General features: G+C 41.0%; 1 protein-coding gene and 1 long non-coding RNA gene across 8 annotated transcripts in view; one reads left to right on the top strand and one right to left on the bottom strand.

Annotated features, from left to right (window-relative positions):
• The first annotated feature begins 1685 nt into the window (after positions 1 to 1685).
• On the top strand, positions 1686 to 26179 carry LOC104151046 (uncharacterized). Its single transcript, XR_695719.2, has 3 exons — positions 1686 to 1895; positions 16052 to 16102; positions 25504 to 26179. It is a non-coding gene; the product is annotated as an uncharacterized lncRNA (long non-coding RNA).
• The window catches only part of LOC138069144 (uncharacterized), a 57206-nt gene continuing 32297 nt past the window's right edge, over positions 1890 to 26798 (bottom strand). For 2 of the 7 annotated variants that reach the window (XM_068959834.1, XM_068959833.1), the window contains 4 exons: positions 23605 to 23736; positions 13169 to 13281; positions 9124 to 9336; positions 1890 to 8705 (listed from right to left, as the gene is read on the bottom strand). In XM_068959834.1, the coding sequence (XP_068815935.1) occupies positions 8679 to 8705; positions 9124 to 9336; positions 13169 to 13281; positions 23605 to 23736 (485 nt within the window). In that variant the 3' untranslated portion in view covers positions 1890 to 8678. Of the gene's footprint in view, positions 8706 to 9123; positions 9337 to 13168; positions 13282 to 16478; positions 16734 to 17868; positions 21731 to 23604; positions 23737 to 26798 lie in introns of all 7 variants that reach the window. The other 5 variants (XR_011143949.1, XR_011143950.1, XR_011143948.1 and 2 more) reach the window with 5 other exon arrangements.

The following is a 26798-nucleotide window of genomic DNA, read 5'->3' on the forward strand; positions in this document are numbered from 1 at the left end:
TGCAGAAACACACTTCCTGTAATTCTGCATTGTACGATAATTTTGTCTTATACTTTTCTACTTTTTAAATTAAACTTTCTGAAAAATTGTTCTTTATTAGGAATAGTTACTAACTGTAGCCACAAAACAGGAGATCAGCACATATTTATTTTTATTTCATCTCAACAATATTAATTTCTTTGTCAATTTCTTTGTTCTGAAAGTGCTGAACAGTCCTTGTTATGAGAAGGTTTACGATATCAATCAGTTATTTGAATTAATCTTACTGTTATTTGAAGGGAGGGCCAAAAGTCTTTTCAAACTTTCCTTTACCACTAATATGACATCTCTGCAGCCAAAAGTAATTAAACAGAAAGAGGACATAAAAGAGAGGCTTTGCTCTTTGAATATATTTTGTCTATCTCATTCCCAGCTGCTCTGACATACAGACTGAGATAATATTAATGGGAATTGAATTGTTTCAGACTTAACCACAGCAACTGCGTTTCTAGCCACTACGCTTTTCTGATAGAAATTTTGCAGAAGGCTTCTTATTCAAGATACAGGTGCAGGTGTGGGTGCCCATATGGTAACTAGTAAGAATAGAATGATAATAACAATGTGAAGTTGTGTCTCAGCATGTCCCCCTGCTGTGAGTTTTCCCAGTGTTTGCTTTCTCCATTCCTGGCCAAGACTTGAATATTTTCTTTCTGTTCATGTCCAGTGAAGTGAAGGACAATTTTGTATTAGGCACAAGCAACTCAGTTGTTGGTTCCAGTGCTTTTTCCCCGTTGCGTGCTGTATGGCCTGTTGCTTTCATTCTATTTTCACACAAAACATTCATTACCACATTTGCCCATCGGTTACACAAGCTGTAGCATTTTCTTTCGTGCTTTGAGGTTCCAGCTGTTTTGGGGTGAGGTTAAGCATGTAAAACTCTTTTATATTGCAAGCATTGCAATGATTAATCTTTGTATAGGACAGCTCATTTACAGGTTTATGGTACCAGGCTGTGACAAAGAGAGGTTGCAACTGGCTGTTACCAGCTTCTCCAAGGGAGAAGAAAACAACATCAAAGAAGAAGGAGAGATTGTTTTCTTATTTCTCCAAGCCAGAGGACAGCCACACGCACTGTCTTTGTGATCACTGCAATGCAGCAATCGCTGTTTTTTGATGCACGTGTAGGCAGACACAACTGTAAGGCTCCAATCCTGTAGAAATCACTTTGCTGGTAGATTTTATTGTATCATGCAACATTTTTATAACTAGCTCATTATTTTCACTGATATTATCACCTCAATGGCAGTAAGAAGGAAAAGCAGGCATTGATTCCAGTGTACCATTTTACTTTCCAAATTAACAAACCCTGAAAAATAAAATACAATGCGTTTCCTGTGTTTAGCTGCCTTTCCTGCTACTCGCTCACCATACTGATTATAGGCAGCTTTGAATTGAGTGAAAAGCTTGTACCTGGGATCTTCATGTTGTTGAATCATGTCTTCTATGTTACAGGAACAACCTGTAGGACAGTTTTCATCTTTCCTTTGCTGTATGGTCATTGGTCACTTATCATTTATCTTGGAAATGCTTGCTTCTAGTCAAAGACTGGTCAGTTTGGGGAGTGAAGCAAGGTAAACAGGAAGTGGTATTTAATTATTGGAAACATTAACTAGAGAGCTAAGAAGGTGAACGCTGAGCTGGGAGACATGGTCCCCATGCGGTTCAGATGCGAGGAAGTGACTATGAGGGTGAAGACTTGAAGATGAAGTTGCTTCATCCAAGGAGCAGGTCTCTCCTGCCCCACCTGCACGGATGCAGGAGGGTGAGGAGCAGAGCTGTCCTTCCCTGTCCTGCTGTATTGAGCGCCTGCTAGCCAGGTAATCAGACTCGGCACAAGAAGCAAGATGGAAAAAGAGGTAACTGTTTATATTGTGTTTGATCTAGGCAAAAAGTAAACACTCCGCTTTTCATGTCATTATGAAATGTCTATTGAGCTTCTGGGTGTGAACCTACCTACCATTCCTTATTCAGGGCAGATTACTGGCAGATCAGTAACTGTCATTCAGCAGACAAACAATACAGGTGTCAAAGCAAGGAGAAAGCCTTGTGTGAGGGAACTTCCACTGACTACTTTCCCAAAAGAATGATGAAACTGCTCGCACAGAGACAGCATGGCTGTTTCTCCTCACCGTCATGCAAGAGTACAAGGATGTGCCTGGAGCTGCTCATTTTGGGAACTGTATGTCCTTGCTCCTCCCTTTGCCATCCTGACACCATGCTGAGCAAGTACACCACAACAGGTCCATGGAAAACTTACCTGTCACACAGACAAAACAGTTGACCAATGTCAGTAAATTCCTGAACTCGGGCAAGAATGAGCTCTCTTTTAAAGCTGTCTGAGAGGACATGGATAGAGGAAGGGAAAGGAAATGATTTATATTTAAAAAAATGTTCATAGATTTGTACTTCTTTTTTTGTGTCAAAAATGCAATCCAGGGACTTTTTTTGGTGATCTGATACATGGGTTTCCTTAGCTCACGTGGCCGGTGGGCTATAGATACTCAGTTCTGGTTATCAACTCCTGTTCTCTAGCTCTTGAAATGTCTTGCATGCTGGAGGGCTCATTTGATCCTGTGTTTTATAGGCAGATCGTTTACAGCCTAACCTCACAAATAGGAGTGAGTGTGCCTGTCTCCCACAGATCCCGAAAGAGGAGAGACTCAGTTGGATTCTGCTCTTGTTGTGAGGCAGAAAGCATGACGTTAATGAGACTAGGACATTCTAGGTTACAGGGAGCAGGTGATGGTGTCCTGTTAAGTTACTAAATAACCCCTGCAGCTACCATGCAGTGAATGTTGACTCTCTCTGTATCGCTTCCTACCTCTGCTCTGCCCTGAAGATTACCTGTGTTCTTTTTTTGGCAGATGGAGATCAAAATCCATCTCCAGCTCCACAGTGCGCAGCTGCAAAGCATAAAGATTTGTTGCCCCCTCCCCCTAATTCCACTTGAATTTGATCCAAAAGTGTGTCATTCCATTTTTTATTTTACATTTTTTAATCGGCTCTTTCTGTTGCCTCTTTCTATAGGCAAAATCCCCTAGTACACTCCTCAGAGTACTCCAAACACAAACTCACTCTCTCTGTGTGAAGCTAACTAACGTTACATACTGAGTATTGACGTAATGAGCACAGCACGGAGTTTCTCCCTACCTCCACCAAACCTTTCCCCAACATTAGAAAGTCAACCAAATGCGGGTTCCAGCCACAAATGACATTACTTCCTTTCCGTGGTAATAGGAAACACCATACGAATACAGTACACCTAATATTAACTCTATTTCTCTGACTTTTGTTGACTAAGCAAGCAGTTTGCTCATATATGTGACATTCCATCATGTAAATTCTTCTAACATTGTGAGGCAAAGCTGTACAATTTTCCAGTTAGCTATGGAATTTCTAAGGTCGGGGCGAAACACCAGGAGAAAGCCCAGCATTGCAGAATCTCTTCCATAAACACACATGCCCAGCTACCTCAGAAGTTAAATATTAACATTCCTACGCAAAGCTTGTATGCATAATAGCAGTAGTAGTAGGTCATAGGTCTTCTATGTCAGCTCTCTCTGTAATTAGCATCTGAGAGCGAGAATCAGTTCAGAGAGCTTTAGTTTGACTATCGAAACAATAAATCCCTTTGTCAGAGGAATTGTTGCTTGCCCAAAGCAAACAACATGTTTAGAGTCATCAAAGCTAAAATCTCTCGTAGTCATAAGTTTCCACTGTGGCAATGCTATAATTTCCATTTCTTTATGGGAAATGAATTTGCACTGCCCTTTTTCACAGTTAATCGTTCATGAGAAGGAGGAAATAGAAATGGGGAGAAAAAAAACCCCAAAATACTGTGCTATCTTATAGGCAATGCCTCTTGTGAATGAGCAGGTGAGAAAAAACTGCACCACTTGCTCTGTAGCTTTATTTACATACAACAATTGTAATGAAAAGGAGAGGCAGGGAGAAAAGTATAGATTCCACTACATAACACGGTATTTGTCACAGCGGTGAAGATTAGGTTATGTTGTCTCAGGTATTGCATAGCTGATGTACCTTGTCTGTGCATTCATAGGTCAGCTGGAAACATCTTTGTTGGGAAAGGTCCTATTTGACATGTTTTAGAGTGCTCAGGTTTTTGCTAAGATTTGAACCAGAACTGCAGGCAAGCAAGGCAGAAATGAGGTAGAAAAAGCACAGGTGCATTTGCAATAGCAGCACATATAAATCCATATAATGTAGACAAGGCATCAGTAGATACAATTACCTTTGCTTGTGTATAGGCTATGTCTCAGTCATCACTATTCATTGTTCACACACTTAGCCATGATGGTATGTCCTGGAGACTCTTCCCAGCCATGTCCCATTTTGTAGATGCAAAGGCCTTACTAGTGTTAAAATCTAGACGGATGCAAATCAGTTTCATGTTCTGAACAGCTGCTTTTGGGAAGGAAAAATTTAAACCACTCCTTTTAAAAGAACTGATTTATTTAATTGGAAAGGGCATCCTGGCCAAAATTAAGAAAAAACTCCCCTTTGCTTAAGCTTAGGAAACTGTGATAAAAGGTTCTCTCTGCAGCAGGAGCCACCGTGTTCATCAATCAGTACGAAACTAGAAGATCTTCTGGCAGCTTCCCTTCCCCATCGCTGCCTTTTGTCTGGAGGCTCAGACCTGCCCCAGGGCCATGTGGGAGGATTCCTGCATCTGAGCTATAACAGGAAGCCCAGGATGGCGCAAGGCGCTGCCAGTAATGCCTGGCAGCCTCTGACCTTCACTGCTAGCTTCAGACCAGAGACTATTCCTACACTGGGCTGGCACAAAAGTTCAAGTTCCTGTTGATCTCAGTCATGATGAAAGCCAGCCTGGCTGCGGCTCCCATCTCTCCTTGATGTAGCTACTTGGTTGTTATGAATCAAAGATGTTTCCTCTGATGTCACCTCAACAGGAACTGCCATTTTACAGAAAAGGAAGCAAAAGACCCAGTGCTTGCATGAGCTGAACGGGCGTAGTGATACTGCAGAGCCATGCCAGCATGATTTAAACAGATTGAGAATCAGACCGAAAATCCCCAGAGGATTTCACTGGCATTGCTCATCAGTTGGAGCACACGGACAGTGCAGAGTAATGGGATATTTCCCATTCAGTAGCTCAGACTTCCCAGTGATGCTCAGACTGCTGTGCTCTGCAGGCTTCTAGCAACCATTGACAGCAGCGGGGTGCAGCTACTGGTATCTGTGCTATCACAGAATCGCAGAATCACAGAATCGTTGAGGTTGGAAGGGACCTCTGGAGATGATCTAGTCCAACCCCCCTGCTCAAGCAGGGTCCTCTAGAGCATATTGCCCAGGATCACATCCAGACGGGTTTTGAATATCTCCAGCGAAGGAGACTCCACCACCTCTCTGGGCAACCTGTTCCAACGCTCTGTCACCCTCACAGTGAAGAAGTTTTTTCTCAGGTTTAGGTGGAACTTCCTGTGGTTCAGTTTCTGCCCGTTGCCTCTTGTCCTGTTGCTGGGCACCACGGAGAAGAGATTGGCCTCATCCTCTTGACACTCCCCCTTCAGATACTTGTACACCTTGATGAGATCGCCTCTCAACCTTCTCTTCTCCAGGCTGAACAGGCCCAGCTCTTGCAGTCTTTCTTCATAGGAGAGGTGCTCCAGCCCTCTAATCATCTTGGTAGCCCTCCGCTGGACTCTCTCCAGTAGTGCCATATCAATAAAGAACTATCTGAAGAACTATCTAAAGAACTATCGGTTCTTTATAACTGTTTGTGCTATGTAAAAAGAAAAAAGACACTATAATATGTTCAAATCATTTCAGGATTTTGGGCATTTAAACAGCCATGCAAACCCAGAAACATCTTGAGACTTCTTTGGAATCAGTTTAAAGCTTTTTGTAATTATCAGGAACATATCAACCCTTCAGCAAGTTATCTTGATAGATTTGAGTGGCAAAGACAGAGCATTTGTATGCTGTTTAATTGACATTTGGTTATTTTACTACTGCTTCTAAAATAGTAATTGACTACCTTAACCAATTGACTTTTGTATGTGCTAATACATCTTTTTGTTGGTGTTTTTAAAAATGGAATGTAATGAAATTACTTAATGTTCCAGTTTCAGTATATTTAATCAAGGAAAAATAAGAAAGAAAAAAAAGGGAGGAAAAAAGAGAGAGAGAAAAAGGCAAGAGAGGAAAGAGGGAGGAAGGAAGACAAAGAAAAAAGGAAGGAAGGAATGGAAGGAAAAGACAAAAAGGAGAGGAAGAAAAAGAAAGGAAGGAAAGGAAGGAAGAAAGGGGAAAAGGAAAAAAGGGGAAAAGAAAAAAGAAAAAAGATAGAAAAAAGAAGAAGAGAAAATGAAAGAAAGAAAATGAAAGAAAAATAAAATGAAAGAGAAAGAAAAAAGAAAGAAATGAGGAAGCATTTGAAGTAAAATTTCAAAATCTAGTTTTGCGGAATCTTACTACTAGGGACTTTACAAAAAACATACTAATAAAAAATACCTTAAGTCCAATTTGCCTCTGCTTCTGGCCTCTCTCAAAATACAGCTTAAAGCACCCATTTTAAGTTTTAAGACCCACTTTTTCTTTTTCTTAGTTTCATCTTGCTTTCCAAGATGATTAGTTTTGATTAAAATTTCTTCCCAGATTTTTGGATCCCTTTTCTCTGTCCTGATGGCTTCATGAAGCGATCAAACTTTTTGGTGAAAAAGAAAATTCCATTTCCTTCACAATTTCATTAAAAAGGAACCACACACGTAACATTTTGAGTTTTAGCAATATTTTCTCTGTCTGAGATTGAAACCTCCTGTTTGCTAAAGCGTTGTTAAAAACATGAGGTTTGGAGTGCTCCGCTTTTTGGACAAAAGTCGTGTACAGCTGTAAGGGCCTGGACAGCGCTGCTGTCCCGCGCTGTCCCTGGCCGCCGCGCAGCAGCATCCCAGCGGCAGAACCGCTCCCGCTGGGCAGCGCAGCCCCGCGCGGACCTTCATCCCCGTCTCCAGCCACCGCGCTGAGGGCTGTCGTTTGCTCCTTGCCCTCGTGGCCGCGTCCTCGACGATGGCGAGCGGCCTGCCACGGTGCTTCTCCGAGCCTCGGCACACAGCGAGGGGAGGCAGCAGCCCTGCTTGTCCCTCCGGGAGCTCTTTGTCTGCGAAATCTGCTAGTGTTTCTCGTCTCTCTGCGCAGAACATAGGAGACTCCCCTGCACAGCTGCAATCACGTACTACAGCTAAAGGTAAACTGCAGAGGCTTGTCTTCCCTTACATATTGCTAGAGAGCTAATAAGAGCTTTGGGATTTCTTGGCAGAAAACATTAAGAAAAGCCAGTTCTGTGTTCTGGGAGCAGCCATGGCCTCTGTCTCACCAGGCCTATTGGTTTAGTCAGAGCAAGCACTGATTTTTTTTTTAAATCTTTTTGCACATGCTAACAATGACTTTTGGCCGACACAGATTTTTTTTAATGAATACTCAGAAAAATAAAAAAAAAAAAATTAAGGCTTTCCTTTTTTTCATAGTTTCTCTCACTTACTGACCATTTTCACGCTCCAGACTATTCCACGCCCTTCAGTGGAAATAGGGTCTGTATGAAAAAAACATGTAGTGCCAGACTGAAGTGCCAGTTCTTCAGATGCATTTTTTTCTTTATTGGACTCTCCTGTTTTGGAAAAAGTTGGCAGTTCTCACTGAGACTGCTTTCTCTGCCTCAGAAAGTAAAGGAAACATTTTCCTTTACACAAAGCTGTATCAAGCCCAGCAAAGCTGAAGCTTGTCAAAAAAACAGAGGGATCAGCACCAGATCTCTGGAGGCGATTCCTTAGGAAGGTGGGACAAAGAAGGCTCCAAAGAGCCTTCTGGTACTGGTACAAAAATGATGGGAGAAGTGGATAATTATACCAGGAGCAGATGGGAGGCTGGAGCGACACCGATCTCACAGAACAAGTGAAGTCGGTGATAAGACTGCCCAGCAACGCGCGGTGCCTGCTGAAAGGGAAGCGCTAGTGCGGCCACGGGTACTGCAGGTCCTGGCTTGCTTCACGCTCTGTGTGAGCACGTGGCATCAGGGCAGCTCGCCGAGGGGAGGAAAATACTTGAATGTTGGACTGTAGGGACTGGGGTAGCAACATCGGATGGACGTGGGAGTCCCATGTCATCCTCATATCAGGGTGCATGACAGCCGTGCGACTCTTGTGATGTTTCTCACATGCTCCAGCTGATACGTGGGAGCCAGACTCCTCCCTTGCGCCCTCTTTGCTGCCTGCAGAGACTACGGCGCGTATTCACTGCTAATTCCAGGAGCATCATACAGGCCTATGCCGCTCATGTCCAGCTTCGCACTGGTCACAGGATGAAATAGCTCCACACATTAACATTGGCATCCAGGACTACCTGTATATTTTTTGAAGCCATTGCAATGTACTGAATGTTATTTCAGGATAGTGATTTTTTTTCTCGTGCATACACATCTTTTTTTCCAGCTCTGATTTTATCATATCGCTGTTTTGCGATACCAAGAGAATTTTGTTATGTTTAAAACGTTGTCTCCTTTTGAGAGCAGCTAGAGGTGGAGTACACGGGCGCTGATTTGCATACCCTCTTCAGCTTTCGTCTAGCAAAGCTTCCAGTTGCTGCCTGGTTATCTAGGGATGTCATAGCCGGCTCCAGTCAAAACAACTCTGTGGTTTCATTTACATATTAGGGGAAATAAAACAATATGATGAGTCAGAAGTGGAGCTCTCCTTATTATGTAATAAAATAATAAACCTTTCAAAGAAGACACAAGTCTGTGTTGGCTGTAGTACTTCCCCTAGAAGTGTCTGTAAGTCTTAACCTGACCACAAAACCCAAAAGCCTGAAACTGGCTCCTTATTGTCACAGGAAAGCGAGCTGTCGTAACAGTCATATGAGTATTAAAAGCAGGGCAGTTGTTACACTTATCAGCAATGTGGTGGGTTCACACAAACTCACACACAAATTTCCCCCTCCCCCCCAGTATCTCTGATATAGTTCATGTAATGAAACCTCCAGAACTGAAGGGAGATCGGGGAACTTGGAAAATTTCACCCTGAATTATTTCTTTCTCCTCTGACATACCTGACGCGTCTCTCTTGCGCAGAGAGAAAATCCATACGAAAAATTTGTCAGGTTTTTTGCTAGAGTCAATGGTGTTTCTGCTTCCAAATCTTCTGCAGAAACAGACTTGGCAGGTCTGTAGATGGTTGTATCCCACGGGTGTGAAGACATCATAGTAGGAGACGCTGCCCTCACACTGGGCCCGTGGATAGAGTGAAGGATTCCTCCGTGTAGCTACCAGTCAGAGGACGGAGAGAGAAAAAGAAAAGTTTCAAGACCTTTAGATTCAGAGAATAAAGGGAAGAAGATATATTTGCTGGGGAGAGGAGGGTAATTTGATCCAGGAAGACATAAAGACCTGAAAACCCATGATTCCAGTGATTAATATTTAATATCATATTTAATATCAGTCCTCTTGCCGGGCAAGTGTCCCTAGCCATAGCGTTTTCTGCACTACTTGGTGGAGAAGGGTTTTACCTGCTTCTGCGGGAAGCACAGCTGTGCAAAGCTGTTTTCTCTGTACGTAAGGGAAAGAAAGAATCTGAAAGCTCTGACGCAAACTCAGCACTACCATTTTGGCATTGTCTCCTGCCAGTAGAATAGGAGCGCGTGGTGCCTGACTTGTATCTCCGTAGCTGGTCTGAAGGCAAAACTCAAAATTCACTTAGAAACGCTATACGTTGCAAAAGAAAAAAGATAATGTATTGTTTAAAAACAACACAAACACCCAAGAACCTCCTGAAAATGAAAATACCTTTAAAGATGTATCATTCTTAAAGCACAGGACACATCTTAATTGTCCATACCTGAACCAAGAAGTACCTACTCCTGCCGACCAGTCAGCCTGGAAACTGATAATCAGTTGCTTTTCAAAGTTTTAATCACCACATTCTATGTGGAAAAAATCTCCTATGCTGTGAAAAACACAGTGAAGATTTTTTTGAACATTTGTTCAAAAAAAATGGGAAAGGAGCTGATTTTCTTCACTTTCTAACAAGAACCTTTCCAGTGTCAGTTTCTAATACAGGCATCTTGTTTGACCTAGCATGTTATATTGAACATGATATTGAATTATACTGAACATAAACCAATAAATTCTTCTGTCAATTTTTTTATGTCAAAACTCGGTCCTGTGACTACTGACGGTGACTTCACACAGACTGCTCTGGAGTCAGGACTTGGCTGATGGTTTCTAGGTACTTAAGAATTGTAGTTATATCTCTGCTCCATTTAAATAATAGAATATTTGATGCAGAATGAAAAAAATTGTGTTCATTTCACTGGGTCAGGTTTTCACCTCTGGTATCAGAATTGACTTACGAAATGGCAGAAGGAATTAAGAATTTCTCATTGTTTAGTGGAGTTTAAAAACCAACAAGGAAGATTTTAATTTCATATCCCTGGTACTGCCAAAGTTTAGTCAAAAATACTAAACAGTGATTACTTTTGGCAAAATGAAACATGAATATAACTTATTTATGAAGATTATTTTTTCAGTAGAATCTCTGATTTGACAGAAGAGCACAGATATTCTGCTACAAGTTTCTTATGTGGTATTCACATGTTCTAGGATTATTTACATCAGTTGTAGAGGTGTTTGATTTTCATCCACTCCTGTATCCGTACCACCACCATCCTAAGTTATTCATCTGGGCTTTTACTCACATCTTTATGACTGACTTGCAATTTCAATAATTTTTTATACGGTTATTCTGCAAGTACTTTCCAGTACTTATAAAACAAAACCAAACTGGAAATACAGGGAGAAGTCCCACCCTGTTGTGTCACCTTGTCTCCTGTATAGGTCATGAGGAACCTTCAGAGACCCACAGGGGGGTGAAGAAGGATTCAGTGAGAGTTTGGAAGGGCTGGCATTGGAACGAGTGGAGCAGGGTGCCATGTACACTTTGAGCGGTGGCTTTCGCACCCACCTGCTGGCCGTGGAGTCTCACTGACTCCAGAGCTCTGCGTCCCATGCACGTTTCTGCAGAGAACGTGCTTTAGCAACCGTGGACCCTGGTGGGGGTCGCCAACACCTGCCCTCAAGCTTGGTTCTCACCTCACTCCCTCCACCCCACCCCAGTCCTCTTCCCTGTTCCCAGTTCCTTTGCTGCCTCCTAGCTGCCTTCCTTACCTGATATTCCTATTACTCAGACTCTCCTCCTCGTCTCTCATCACAGACAAACTGAGTTTCATTCTCCAGACTTACTGCTGAACTTCTGAATTTCCCCACTACACTGTGTCTCTTATCCCTTTTCATTCCCCTCCTGCCCACTTCCCTCAAGTACATTTCATCAGAACCTCTTTTGCTATGAAGATTACAATAAAAATAAAGTTGCGTGATATGTTTGACTTGAATCATATACCCAACTAGAGGTTATAGAACTCAGTTTTGCATTTTACACCCAATTCTGACTTTTTCCCCCGTGTTCAAACCTAGGCTTTGGGACATGCTCTTTTTTATCGAGGAGTTATCTACAGTGTTTAAACCTGACTGGTGATTTTCAAAAAGCCCAAACCCAGCAGAAGCTGAAGTTTATTAAAACTGTCTTTGTGAACGTTTTCACTAAACCTAGATCTTCTTAAAATTTTGAGACTGTTGCTGGCATAAGGATTTGAAACTTGAAATGTATTCATGACAAATTCAAACAGGACAACTAACATGTATTTTCCAATGTGGCTACAAGTCTCGCTTCTGGTGTGCCAGCAAAGCCCATATGACCAATGCAAGTATGCAATGACATAAGATATGATGACATAATGATATAAGCAAAACTAAATCTTGCCAGTGGGTTTACAATAAGATGTGATTATGGGAAATGAAGAATCATTCGAGCTGAAAACTTGGCCAGCTTCAGAACTAGAGAACTAGTGAAAATTGAGTCTGGCATAAGAAAAATTAGGAACCTGTCCCCAATAATATAACTTTCTTTGAAAAAAACTGGAAAAGGCATACAGAAGTCTATATGAAAAGTCATGCCAGTCTCTGCATCACACTGTCTTTTCTTTTACGACTCAGTGACATAACGATACCTGTTACGCAAATTAAAAGTGAGGAAGAGAATCTATCTGTTATTTTCCTGGACACTGTAAATAACCATCACATTGTAAAAACACAGTTAGATTTTATCTCTCTGTTGCAAATGTAGTTTTTGGGCAAACAGGTGATGGTAAGGAGAGGTGGGGAGAGAACGAGAGAGGGAAAAGGACAGGGACAAGGTTGGTCTTATGCAAGAGCCACATAGGACACATTTTTAGTAGATAAAAATATAACATACAGTGATCTTGAGATGTGCTAGGTAATGACACAGCAAATGACAGTGTGGAAATTTTTGAACTGGAATACAGTATTGTAATCTACTTCAATAATGCAGTATTAAATTCAAGCATGCACAAAGCACTGGGCTGTCAAAGCTCAGTCCACTAACAACAGTGCCACTAGTTCACTGCAAAAAACGTTCCTGATGTAACTTCTCCTTTTTATTTAATATTTGCAAATGTCACCATTATTTTAATAATATTATTTTAAGCATTTGTACCTTCCCTCCAATAATCTCCCTGATTACTACTGAAAGATTAAATTACTTGACTAAAGTAACACAAGCACAGATTATTTGTTTCTGCCTTGTGCTGTAATTTCAAGATGAACTCTCTTCTCTGTTTAGACAAATGACTTAAAAATGGAAAAAAAAAAATCACATAAAGAATTTCTGACGCTGGGGATAACAATATTGGTTTTTTTACCTATGAATCAGGAATTCAAATCCAATCTCAATCTACAGTGACTGAAAGTTATTGATAAGTAATGGCTAGCATCATAGAAGATTTGAGTGCTTTCACTCCAGTTTCTGCTAAATAAAACCCCCTGTTAGAAAGAGACTCATATCCAGGGTGCTCTCACTTGCTGGCAGTTCCAACTGTAAGACTAATGCCCACAATTCATCTCAGACCTAACAACTGTGAAGAGATTCCTAAAAAACGCACAGTAAATTTTTTTTGCTTCAATTGACTTCCTTTTTGTTATTTCTCTCTATACCCAGCTCATGTTTTTCACTGAATCAGATACCTCTGGCCAGCTGTTCCTGGTTCCAAGAGTGAGCCACCAGAGCAGTGTTGCGGTACCTCCAGGGGCTCCTACACGGTGCAGGCACTTGCCCGGAGTCAGGGGACTTCCAGGATCTGTAACCAAAACATGAGAAAGACTTTGCTCTTCTCCAGATGAACTTACAGGAGACTACTCCTAACAAGTCCTTGCAGCTGGAGATCTTGCCCCACCTCATTCACCAGCCCTGCCCTCTCCCAGCTGCATACCCTGTTCCTTCACCTGTGCTGCTCTGATGCTTGTTGGACACTTGCATATGTTGCAATAGTAAGGTGTTAGGTGATCTGAAGCAATCTCATACAAATTCACCCTCAGGTTGTAAGAGCAGACAGCATGGCATGTCTTGCAGCTGTCCTAATTCCGCTGAGCCTCTCTGCCACGGAGGGGCACGTCCTAGGACCCCGATGCTCCTTTGCAGCCCTTTCCTACATCTCAGCGAACACAGAATTTACAGGGATGAAGTCAGTGCCTGAATATCTACAAAGATGAGCTCCTCTCTTCACAGCCACGAGGAAAGCATAGTGCTTGGGAGCATGCAGTGACTTGAAATGCTGCAGCTTGTTCGACATGTTCTGAGCCTGTGACCCTTCATTTCCAGGACTATCTGTGTGTCTTCATAAGCATTCAAACTTTTGCTTCGATAATAAGAAAATCAAAGTAATTAAAGAATGGAGTATTTCAAGTAAGAAAGCAATGTAATCTTTACATACTGGACTTCATATCTCACAGGAGGGTGGAAAATGTCCCTGGTGGCCTCAATCACGTGACCTCGAGGACCCTGTAGTCCTCCTACAAGACTGCTAGGTGTGTGAAATGGGGAAACTCACTGGGGCAATTTCCTTTCTTCCTCTTTCATTTTCCACGTGTGTCTGTGAATATAATATTCTTAACTGGAAAATTCAAGTTTAAAAAAAAAAGGTAGCTGGCACTTTGAAAAGAAAGATCATATGAGTTTCGGCAATGGCCAAAGAGTTCATATGCCCATATTTTTTGCACTGAGGAACAACGAAAACCACAATGAAATTTACGACTTGAATTTCTTCACATCTCTCTGTATTACCCAGTGGAAAAAAGAAGTTAGAAGAGATACCTGGATCATCCATCAAGATCAATAGTGATCTCCCACTGTCACAATCAGGCAAGAGACACTTATTTCAGAGCTTCCCCTGAACAGCCCCTTCCCAAGCTGTGAAACACTGCTCTGATTACCTTCAAAATGGAAGATTACAGGACCACAGTATCTCACAGTAAGAAAGCAAGACAGGAGAGCAGAGAAAGGAAAGAAAAAAGAAAGAAACAAAGAAAGAACAAACGAACAAACTCCTGCTGCCAGAGAAAGGCAAAAAAAACCTCTCACAGTCCTTTGCAAGTCTGACTGAGTTCTCCCTGAGCCTCATCCCATTTATTGGCTTAATGCTAAATACATGAGCAAGATATAGTCTTAACAGTTTCTCAAAGCAGTGACTCTGGGCTGCTGTGCCTTACTGGCAGCAAGTCAAAGGCTTAAGCAAAAGCAGCATTTTGCCCTTCCGCCAAGGAACATCCTCATTACATAGGATGGTGCATGGACAGAACAAATACAACTTTCTTTCCAAAACAGTGGCCCTGGGGGAACGGTTGAAAGAAGGGCAGGTATTTTGAGGTGGAAAGAAAACGGTTGGAGTACTGTGCATGCTGGCTGTTCTGGGCAGCTGGCCCCATTCAGGCTGGGAGCAGCCAACTAGGATTTGGCTGGAGGATTGCTCCTACAACAGGTCACACACATGCCTCTGGAGCAGCCCGGATCCTGGATAAAGAAATTTTAGCTTTACACCTTTGTCTTGAGTTATATCTCAGTGGTTTAGACATAAGACCATGTCTCGTGAATACAAAGTTTTTGCAGAATCTTTGATTTTACTATTTTTCATCTGTGAGGGCTTGTTCTGAATGTGATGGAGTACTACGTGGCAGGGGGTTCTCCCTAAATATCTACTACCGATTCACAGATGATTTATCCTTTGGGTTAATGAAAATTTTCCGGAAAGAAAAATCCACCCTTATTTGCTTTCACAACCATTATGTTGCACTGTGTCAGAAGTTGCTTGATTTTTTTTTTTAACACCTGAGCAATGATAGAATCAATCACAAACATACCATAAACATATTTCATATTCCACTGTTTTCTTACCGTGAATCTCAACCTTTATCTCTCATCTTTGCAAACATATACCCACAAGTTTCCCTAGAGGTTTCACTGCTGCTAAAAAAGAACTATTTTGTGGATCCCCTTGTTGAAACACTGTCAGAACACCACTGCCATAGTATTCCCAAATCAGATTCTCAGTTCTGCAATGTTTTCTCTGTAGTCATCGAAAATTGGACAGCTTTGACAACAGCAGTGTGGTTTGACTAAAAAAGCAAAACACACAGGCAAGCTTATATTTAGAACTGCGGAATGATATAATCCTCTTGAGAAGAACAAAAATTCCATTTTTTCTTTTAAGAATTATAAGAAACACACCCTTTTGATTGGAAAAGGCTTTTTCATTTCTGTTGGGTCTTGTATCAGATAGAGACAGTGAAATAAGCTCTGAGTGTCTTAGCACACAGACATTAGGTTTTGTGTCATAAAATCTCCCACTTTAGAGATGATTATCTAATGCACAGAGCGTGTCCTGAACCACAGTCATCGGTCTCAACATTGCCTCCTTTGCAGGTGCCATAGGGTTCAGACATAGGCATTACGCCCCCCCCCCCCCCCCCCCCAGCATCCTTTGGTTAGCCAGCACAACGATCCAAAACAGCTTGATTAAAATATCGGAATTTAATAGGATATTTTGTTAATGCCTAATTTACTTCACATTGTAGGTATGACTGTCTTACCACGAAGTCGTTAAGGGAGGGAAGCACTGCCAATGTGTAAGTTTGTTCCCTTAATTCTTCTCTTATTTCTTACCACGTTTCAATCCAGCTAGACGTAAAATGTTTGCTCACCCTAGCTTGGATTTAGAGCCTAAAATCAAACTGGCACACTTCCCAATGGCTGAACCAAACAACGAAAGTAAAAGACCTTACTACTGCATCTAAATGTTTTGTAAAGCTCTTTCAAGAGGTCAAGGGATATCATCTCTTTAGACAATACCTTGCCTTCCTGCTTTTTTCCTAATAGCTTGGACAATTTAGTCCATTATTGTCTTAAGCGGGTATCAGAATATGATGTTCAAAATTATTATAAGCAACTGCAAATCTGCCCAACCACTATACTGAGTTAGAATATATGAAATGTATTTGCTACCTTATTAAAATGCTGTTAAGGACTCGACTCTAGAAGCCTTTGTACTGTGATCATATTTCATTAGGCAGTCAGATACACCAGCTGGCACAGGTGAATCTCTCAGTAGCTCTGAATTTCGATCAAGGTGCCAGGCAGGCTTGGACACATGAATTTGGCTTTCTGGTTGCGTTCAAATACAGTTGCTTTTTCTGTAACTGTTAGTCATGTTTAGGCAAGAAAAAATATCCACGTTCTACCGGGTATACGCCTCTGTGCCTGAAAAGGAAAAAAAAAAAAAAAAAGTAATTACTCATGCAAGACCCATCTTTTCTGAAATTAAGACTCCAGCTCTTCTAGGTGAGAAATAATAACTTGTTCTATTGTTCTGTGGCAAAGTTTTAATGAGTTTTAGACTTGCTATCCGTACAGAAGTGTCAGAATGTCCAAATTTTCCATTCCTGACACTTATTCTAGTTTATCTTTCTTGCCATACTTAGTATCTGCCAACAATTTCTAGGTTGTATTTAGCAGAGCACAAGACCTGAGGAAATACCTTCACATTTTGCGAGTCTAGCATGCTGTGGATGACTGCTCATGGTAATAAGGTCTAAGCAAGATGGTGTGAGCATGAATGCCTTTGTCAACAGAAGAAGCTCTAAGGCTGGCATGATCACAGCCTCCCTAGTAATGGATACTGCTAAACTGATATAGATACGCTGAACCAATATAGGCTCCTTTCTGCATGGAAACAGCTAAGCTACTAGCCATCCCAGGGGGTCCTTTGATGATTTTATTTTCACATTTTATGGCCCAGCAATTCATTAAGAAACATTTAATTTAGTAACGAAGCCAATTTTTTCAGGATATCCAGAGTTTCCATTTTCACATTAGAGGTAGGTCCTAAGAAACGCAGGCTAGCGTTGAAAACAAATGGGAAACTGCCTTCAGGAAAATAACCAAGATAAGGTCCAGTAGGAGGGCTTATGCTCATGGACAGTTATAGACAGACCCACACTGTTCTGTGGTGTTATCTTACTGGACATGAGCAACCAATTTACATAGCCTTGTTAGAAGGACACAGCAGCCTAGAAATAGTGCTTCTAAAACAGACCCTTGTTGCTCTTTAGCAGCTCAGGGCATGGGCAGAGAAAGGCAGCTGGGTGCGAGCAAGAGGTTCTGCTGGAATATCTGGCCTCACAACAAGTCAGGGTCTCTGCAGGAAAACAGGAGACATTGTGCCTATCTGTGTAGGCATATCACAAAAAGACTTCCTCCTTATTACACTTGAAATCCTCAAGATTTTCCCAAGAGCTGTTCACTGGGGTTTTCACATTCCTGCTGTACTCTTTTTTTTTTTTTTTTTAAATCATTTCTCATATTATCACATTATGTTCACAGATTAGGTACTCACTAGTCTGAGAACGGAAGAACAAATTGTTTGTGAAGTAGTACTCGACTCCTTTTCTTCCCTGTCTTTTCAATGGACTTGATTGTGGGCAGAGATAAGGATGTCAAACAAGATTTAAATGAGCTTCTTAAAGATGGATCATAAACTCTGTCAACAACTTATCAGCGTTCTTTTGCTTGAAATACATAGCAGCGATGCTCTGCAATCTTGTAAGACAAGGAGGGAAATACACTGGCTGGAAAATAAGGAACCAATGCAAGGCACAACATGCTCAATTTGATCTTCTTTTCCACCATAAATGCAGTGACAAGAACGCAGTTTGTTTTTGCGTAAACAACAACAAAATTTTATTGGGCATTTTTTGAAAGTACAGAATCGGGGATTAGGTTGAATCCTTTCCAGAACTGAATGTCTAGGAAAGTTTCAGCTGCTCCCATCTGCTATGGGGTCTCTTAGCCATGTAGATGAAGAGCTGGCAAACAACAATAGCATGTCCTGCTCTGGGAAACCTAAGTTCATGGAGTAATCTGAAATTGCACACTTTGGGGTGTGAAGACCCCACAGCTGTTACACTTCAGATTCATCATCACTTATTAGGGAAATGGAAGAGAGGCGTATTCTCAGGGTAAACTATGGAAAAGAGACAAAACTATCTGATAATTTGCAAATGAATTACAAGGTAAGCTGGTATGATACCGGATATGAGCCTGCTCTTCTCAGGACTGATGCAGATCAAGGGAGGTCTGAATGCTGGGTGACTACATTACCATGGAGATAAGCCTCAGCTAGAAACGTCCTGCCTCTCAACACATCTTATAGGCTGTGACTCAGCTCCAAGCTGCAGGGGCCAGACAACTTTGGACTGGTTCTGGTTTCAAACTGAGCCTCCGTTTCTGATGTACATTTGTCATAAAAATTATTTAAAATGACATTGTATATAAAATAAGTACCATATGATTTTTATCTAATATTTTAACTCTTGTTTTTGCCCGGAGGAAAAGCAGTAATTTTTTGCTTTTACAAACCTGAAGGCATTAAAAATATCTGCAAATTCAAAAACAACAACTCAAAAATCTAAGAAAATGTAGTAGTAGGAAAGAGGGGTAAAAAATGACACTACTAGTTTCCATTATGTAGGCTTAGAGAGGACAAAATATAAGTTAGCTGACTAATAGCAAAAAATAAAAGGGAGTCAAAGCTTTCTTTATCATTCAAGGCCCACTATCATAGCCAGAGATATGCTGCTTTATGCCATTTGAGGGCTAGGTCACTGAAGAGTTTTGGTGCTTTTTAGATGTCTCAGTCACAGGAAAGGCACATCTGTGCTGCCTTGACCACATGCCACCGACCAGGCTGGTGCCCTGAACTGCAGAGTGGTATAAGAAACTCAGAATATAGTTTGGTATTTGGCATGGGGTTCCTAGGCATTTTGAGCAGGGTCTTGACTTACTAGGTGAATCTGTATTAGGTTACAACAGAGAGAGAAAAATCAAAATCAGTTTTTGGAAGAAGGTTATGTCACACTGCTGAAGTTAGAGCACATGTAGTGAAAATCACGTAGCATAGGAAAATATTATCACTCTTTGTTCATCCACAGGCAGACTGGCATGGAACACAGCAATACAGGGAAAGGAACTGCAGCAGAAACCCTTTGGGATTATACCAGACACAGCATGTGTTAATTGCTGAGAAAGTCCGGTCAGGTGGCACTATTTAAAAAGAAACAATAATTATGCACATCTGTACAAAACCAACTGGTGATCTAGATCAGCTCAGAGGCTGAGTGGTATCTGGGGGCCTTTGGCAATGACACTACCAAAGGTAAAAATGGCTTGCAAAAATAATTGCAGGTAACTTATGAGCAAACTTAATTCTGAGAAAGAAGTAAATGTCTTATCTGAGTGTCTCATCAGCGACAGTTTCCTGTTCAGGGCCTTTGTGGCTATCTCTAATTTCATAAGGCATAAAAAAAAGTCTCTCAAATTCAGCTTGCAGTTGTGTAAGACATTTTACTAGGCAAAAGAAACAAAGCCCCAGATAACAGTGGCTATACACAATGCAAATGTCTTTAAAATGAGGAGTGAATATCCTATTTGTATACCATACTGACTATTAGGAAAGTTCAGACCTATGGATACCATGGATACCTGTGTAGCACAGGATATATTTGTCAGATATCAATTTATAAATGTTTATAAATGTCAGGATGTCACTAATATAAATATTTGACATTTATATTCATTGGAACCAGACACAGATGGAATCAATTTCAAGCTGCTGTTGGCAATCTAGCTAGCAAAACGCCCATAGAACAAGGTCAAGTTATTTCCTAAAACCTGAGACAATTTGGGCAACTGCAAAGACAGTTGATTCAGGCTGTGGGGCAGAACTCTTAAAAGAACAGAAACAAAACAGTAGTTTGTTCACTTAAGTTAAAACTACAGAACGAGGTAAATGATGTCTTTCCAGTTGGCTCCTGAATTCCAGTATGGCCTTTCAACATCAGCAGTCCCACTGCTGTGGTGAAGAAAGTCATAGAAGAGACTCATCCAGAATCTACTGAATTCCTGTTGGAAAACAAAACAAAGCCTAGGAACAAACATTAATACTCCATTCTGAAGACTTTCCGTTTTGAGGACAAAGCAAAAATTAATGTTTAAGGCTACTAAAACCTCAGTTGGCTAAGCTGAAGCTAAGGGAAACAGCCTAGAAACAAAGAGGATTTTAATTGATAAAGGGAGATGAATGGCAGAATAAAAAAAAGAATGCATTACCATTGTGATGCAGGACAAGAAATGATGCAGTTTTACCTTGTCCTGATTCTGTTTCTATGAGCCCCCAAAGCAGATCCTCCTTAATTTCTGCTTTTTCTTACAGTAATCCATTACAATCTTACATTTATGAAGGATAGACATCACATCAGCAACGTTGTTAATCTTGCTGCATTCACACTGAAGAGGGAAAAGAACAGAGCTGATGTGATGGGTCTTGTCAAGTCTTCCTCACTCAGCATCATAGTGCTTCAGCTGCCCACCACCTCACTCATCCTTGAGATTAGCTGATTCATGGGGTTCTGGGGTACTGTCCTTAGGTGGAAGAGGATGCCACTTGAAGAAATAATCCCCCATAGATCTTCCCTTCAAAGTGGTCTCATGGACAGGTCCCTTGACCTGTCACAGATGAGCTTTCCAGTAACATGAGAATTGCAACCATTGTATCCATTTAAACAAGCCTAAACCAAGCTCCACATAACATACAAACACAAGACAAAATACTGGCTGCCAAATTCTGCTTCCAGCTCCACCTCCCAGCTTGAGATAACACCACTGAAGTCAAGGCATTTACATTAGTGCAGTCCAATTCTTGACCTCTAAAAAGGCAGCTTCACAAATGGAAGAGTAAACAATCTCTTCTGCTTGATCTCTAGCGCTAACAGAGGTCAATATGACCAAAAGTCTTCCCTAAGAGCCAGTTATATGCTCCCTTGCAATAGCCCACTCCTGGCCTTTCAACATGGATGGGTAAGCAGGCAAAAAGTTGTTTTCAAATCTGTGGCTCAGCCCACAGCCTGGTAGGTTTTCAACAGCAATTGTGTAACAGCACAATCTTGCTCTGAAACATTAAACATCCACATCATAGAAGCCACAATCACAGCCAGCCCAAAGCACACTTCAATTAGCATTCTCTGCATGCAGCACACTAAACCACCCTCTGCTTAATTCCTATCCCACAAAACTAGGAAATGCAGTAATTCATACCCTCCAGCAAAAAGGGTGTGTTTAGGAAGGTGTTTCATCTAGGAAGTAGCTGACACCTGTGTCCTCTTATGCTCAAAACCTTGAAAGGAGGCTAGGCAAAGCAGAGTCTTCTTGACACAAGACAAAGCAAAGCAAGGTAAAAAACCGTGAGATAAAAATAGAATGATTTTACTCAAAAATAACTCAGTACATAAGAAATATAAGTGAAGTTGTATCAAGGGGACGAAAATGGACCTCATGACCAGAATCTAAACACTGTGATCATTACAGCCTTACATTACATGGCTGTAGGGGATTAGTAGTCATTCCCTCCCCGTCTCTAAGGCTGAAATCAAAAGGAATATTGAATGCAGAGTTCAGGGCTTTTCTGTACTGGCACTGGCTGGCCTTACTGTGCATGGAAAAGTTTGAACATTATGGCAGTAATCTCAGCAGTTTCATATTCTCAGCAGCACCGGAAATGTACTGCCTTTAACATGCAAAAGGACAAGATATTCCTGCATTCAAAGTGTGCTGTGATCATTCTTTGTGATGAGAAATCGAGACAATTTGTTTTCATATAAGTTATCAGCTTGAGCTAAACACCACAGAAAGCCTCGTGTTCTTAACTCAGGAAAATTAAGGAGAATTAATTAATCTCATGACGTACCAGGAAGCTAAGACCTGAGATAGAGACACATGCTAGCTCTATCATCTATTAGAATTCTGTCACTTAATTTGGTCAGGCGCCTAGATAGGCATGAGGAAGAAGAGGAGGACAGAACGGCAGGGAGCCTTTGACCATAACCATGTAAATGGCATTTGTCTGGGAAGGGTCAAATAAAGATGGGGTCCTCTTTGTTCTGTTGTTTTGGCTCTTCCGCACAAGAGCTTGCAACTCTCAGAGATCAGTGTGAGCTATGACATACAGGTACTTTGGAAGATCTGAGTCACTGGCATATTGAATGTCTCAGGCACTTGAACTGAGAATTTTGTCTTCAATGGCTTGATTTATAACCCCCATTTTATTTGCCTCCTCTTCCTTTCAGAGAGCTCAAGACATAGGATATGCCATCCCATAGCTGGGCTGAGAAAGATTCTCTGTTTAATCCCAGATCAAACATGGCACAGCCAGGCTCATCCTGATTTCCCAGCAACATAATTTTAACTTGGTAGTTCTAGTCACATGTGACCTTGGGCCTCTCTCTGTAAGTGTAAGGTGTATAAACTGAGGCTGGCATGATGCCTTTCTTGCTTTCCTCACACTTAGAGATTTTTAGCCCAATATTGGGAACAGCCTTGTTCTGCCTATACTAACACTTGTCCTACTGTTAGCATCATAACCTGCTGACAAAGGACATAGAAAATACTAATGAAAACAGTATTCTTGAAAATGGAAGTAGAAGAACTGCTGTAGTACAATAGAGGTTACTGGAAATTCCTCTTGTGGTTCCAGACCACTGCACTCTTTGCAATAAACTGTCATCCAGGACAGGTTGCTGTGGTTCCCTGTAGTATCTTTAGAAATGCCTTAGCAAAAGCACCATCTTTCTGTGGGGGAAAAAGGGGGAACAGGCAGCATCCCCGGACTAATCTCTGTCAAGTAGGGGATGAACACGAAAAGTCCCTCCTTAATAATTCCATGACCTGGAATATCACTATAGTTAGAGCAAGTTATACTAGCAGGGTTGCTGTGAGATTCAGCTCTGCTAGAATTGCCATATTGCTGTCTATGATTGCTCAGAACAAAAAAAAAAGAGTGCACAATGTAGCTCTTGTGCTTTGAATCAGGAAGAATTAGATCTGCTGCACATATGCTATGCTGCAGAGAATAGAAAATATAATTGTATGGCTTACTGGCTGAATTTGCATTTAGAAAGTAAGTATCACCTGGTCTACAGGCCACCAACTATTTCTGTGCCTGCAGTCAATGTCTTCCCCGAAAGATTCCCCCCACCCCCCCCCGCAGGGTGACTGGAAAGAGGATGTAGTCCTTTCCTACCTACATTCTCTCCATATGACACCTCTGATGGACGAGTTTTAGAATGTGCTTCTGGACGCTCTTCAAGGATAGTAGTGTGGAAGGCGGAACAGTCTATCCTTGACAAATGGAAATCCTGGAAAAATAGCCAGACTTTTCATATTTTATTAGAAAAACATTTAAGTAGTTAAAGATAATGTATTCGGTTAAAAGTCAAAGGGTGCGTTATCATTACGTGAATACAGTTGTAGGTGGTAAGGGGCATCAGAGCTCAGTTACTGCTTGAGGAATGTGTCTGGCCTCTGGTTCTCTCTGAGCGTTGGGCCATTTGGAGGACTGCCGTGTGGTTCCCCAGTGCGTCTGCTCCAGGAGCCATGCAGAAGCACATCCCAGAGTGGAAGAGAAGAGGTAGCGCTGCACTGTGAATGCATGGGAATGCAGGTCTCCATAGTGAAGGGAGCCTGTGGCAGAGAACTAACAAGCTCTTTCCATGCTCAGAGCATGGGGAGTGACCAGTCTCATGTTTGCAGATAACAAATCCATTGGGGCAAAAATCCAAGAGATTGTGCACAGTTTGTTTATGCTGTGCTGATGTCCAGGTGTGATTTCTTTTCTCTGTGATGTCACAGTACCCAGCCGTTTCGGACTGAGAGACATGAAACATCCCCAAAACAGCTGAGTTTCACTATACTGAAGTGCCATGGACACAGAAGATGCTCTTTTGGCCAGCTGCCCTCATTTTGAGAGTGACAGAAAAAAACCCAACTAGTTAGCATTGTTCTTGTGTATACTAGACCTGAGAAAGTAGCGGGCAAAAGTATTCTGTATGTTTTGTTCCAACTAAAAACTAATGTTGATCTGAATACACTTGGGGACTATTTTGCACTTCACAAATATTAAAATACTTGGAGTTCCAAGTTCCAATATATCCTGAATGAATTTCTAATAATATTATGCATTTATTTTAAAAATCTTCATCAAGAATGCCTGCTGAGTTTGCTTTGCTATTAACTTTTTTTTTTGCTATTAACTATTAATGATTTGCAAAAGGAAAATAGTGCTATTAAACATATCACGTGAAAGGTATAACTAGTGGATGGTTATGTAAATTTGATGGAATTGTTTCTGTTAGTTACAACAAACAATGCAATCACACCGAAACAACGTAATTTCAAATTGAACGTTCTCTTCTTATATTCATGACTAGAATCATGCTGGTTATTTATGTAAGTCATTCTGCCAGAACAGAGCTGATATCACATAATTCATTAACCATGACTGTGCAAACAGCAAATCATGAGTACCCATTGAAAATTCTTGATGTAATTGAAGACTGAGAAATATGAAATGCAGTGTAATTGTTCTGAACGAAATACGTGTTTGAGCCTCACTATTTCTTTGTAAATAATAAAAGTGTGGAAAGTTGTCTGATTATTCTGAGATTTATTTCTCAGTTTAACTGGAATTAAGCTGATGAAAGCCTGTTGATTTGTTAATAATAGTAGACACACCATTTTTAGTCTTGCATAAATTTAGAATGATAATAGAGAATGAACAATTAGAACATTTTAGCAATTACATTGGCTAATCCCTTGAGACAGGCTTATTGCTCAATTTAGGTGATATAAATCTCTCCAAAACTCTTTAACAGAGTTTGAAATAAGAAATAGAAGCTGAAATTTAAAATAATTTTATTCCGTGGGAACTTTGAATGATTGTTCCTCCATAGTGTCCTCAAGAAAAAATGAAAGTTTTCAATATAATTCTCCTTTCCTAAGTTTTTAATATTTAAACTTACTGCCTTTCTGCCTTTTCTATTCATCACCTAGTCTAGAAATATGTCAGGGAAGATAAAAAATAGACCTTTATTCATTTTTAGATCCTATTTTTATCTTCCTATTGTGGATCTGTATCTTTCAGTGCTGAAGACTATTTTTTCCGTGTTGGCAAGAGGACATCGTGTTTCTCACATCCTTTTTGATCAAAGATGAACTAACTGGAGCTGGTTTTGTAAGACTGTAGCCACTTCTACTGCTTTGAAGAAAGTTAAGCACTATGTGGAACATATACAGGAAGTTTAGTGGCCATGCAAGGTCAGTTAAAAGACATGGAATGAAAACTCTCAGTTAATTTCTTGTCTTTACTCTAGATGATGATGACGCTCAAGAACTCAGCCACTAGAGGGTAATATAAGATAAGGGAAAATACCCTCAAATTTGAGCTATGGCCTTTTTCCACAACTGAGAAAAGGCTCAGATTTAAGTGACAATATTTATCCAAATCAGATAAACGGACTCACCTCTTCTATTGCAGTTGTGCATTTCAGTTTTGCCTGGCGTCTAACACTAAATATAGAACAAATTCTAAAGACATTTTGAAGTACTTTTCTCTCAAATTGATACCGATGCTTTCCTTAGCTGAACTATAGCAACAATAAAAAGTGAAACCTCATGTGAACGAAGTAACTGGTGACCTGGATTCCAAGAAGGAAGATCACAGAGTCTTTTGTGAGTTTGTAAGCATCCTAACTTCAGCAAGGGGAACATGTATTTGCTAAGACTGCTTGGTCACAGTGAGGAGCTGCTGCTGCTTACACTCAGGTGGTATGTAGGAGCCACAGCCTAGGATCAAGCCACATATGTAGAAGGTGCTGTAGATGTGGGAGGAGGAGTATGATGTGGCATTCATATCAGCTTCTCTGCTTAAAAAGCTAAATTGTCTAAGGACATGTTTTCTAAAGCCCAATGAATCCTCAGAGAGAAGTCCTGAAGACAACTGTTTAAATTCAGTGTTAGCAATTTTTATGGTCCTTTCAGGCAGGTGAACCTAAATCCCCCTGAAGCTAGAAATCCCCCCGCCACTAGAAATTTTTCCAAAGTGGAATTTGGCCTAATGAATGCGAAAAGAGATTTTCTAATGGCATCATAGAGAGTAGAATTAGAAAAGACTGCCCTATTCGGGCCTAAAAAAATACAACCAAAAGCCCTGGGAACTGTTCAGAGACTTTTCAAGCTGAATGGAAGGCCACTGAATGCTTCTCAGATACCAAAGACTAGCTCAGGGATAATGACCACATTACGGAGCTTATTGACTACATTATAATGTCAAGTGCCTTGTCCTCTCGATTTTCAAATAACCTAAGAAGTAAGGTTTTTGCAAGTTCCTTGGGGATGAATACCTCTGCACTGACTCATACAGGAAACTTCTGAACAACA

Source organism: Struthio camelus, chromosome 13 (genome assembly GCF_040807025.1).
Source record: "Struthio camelus isolate bStrCam1 chromosome 13, bStrCam1.hap1, whole genome shotgun sequence".
Taxonomy (NCBI): Eukaryota; Metazoa; Chordata; class Aves; order Struthioniformes; family Struthionidae; genus Struthio; species Struthio camelus.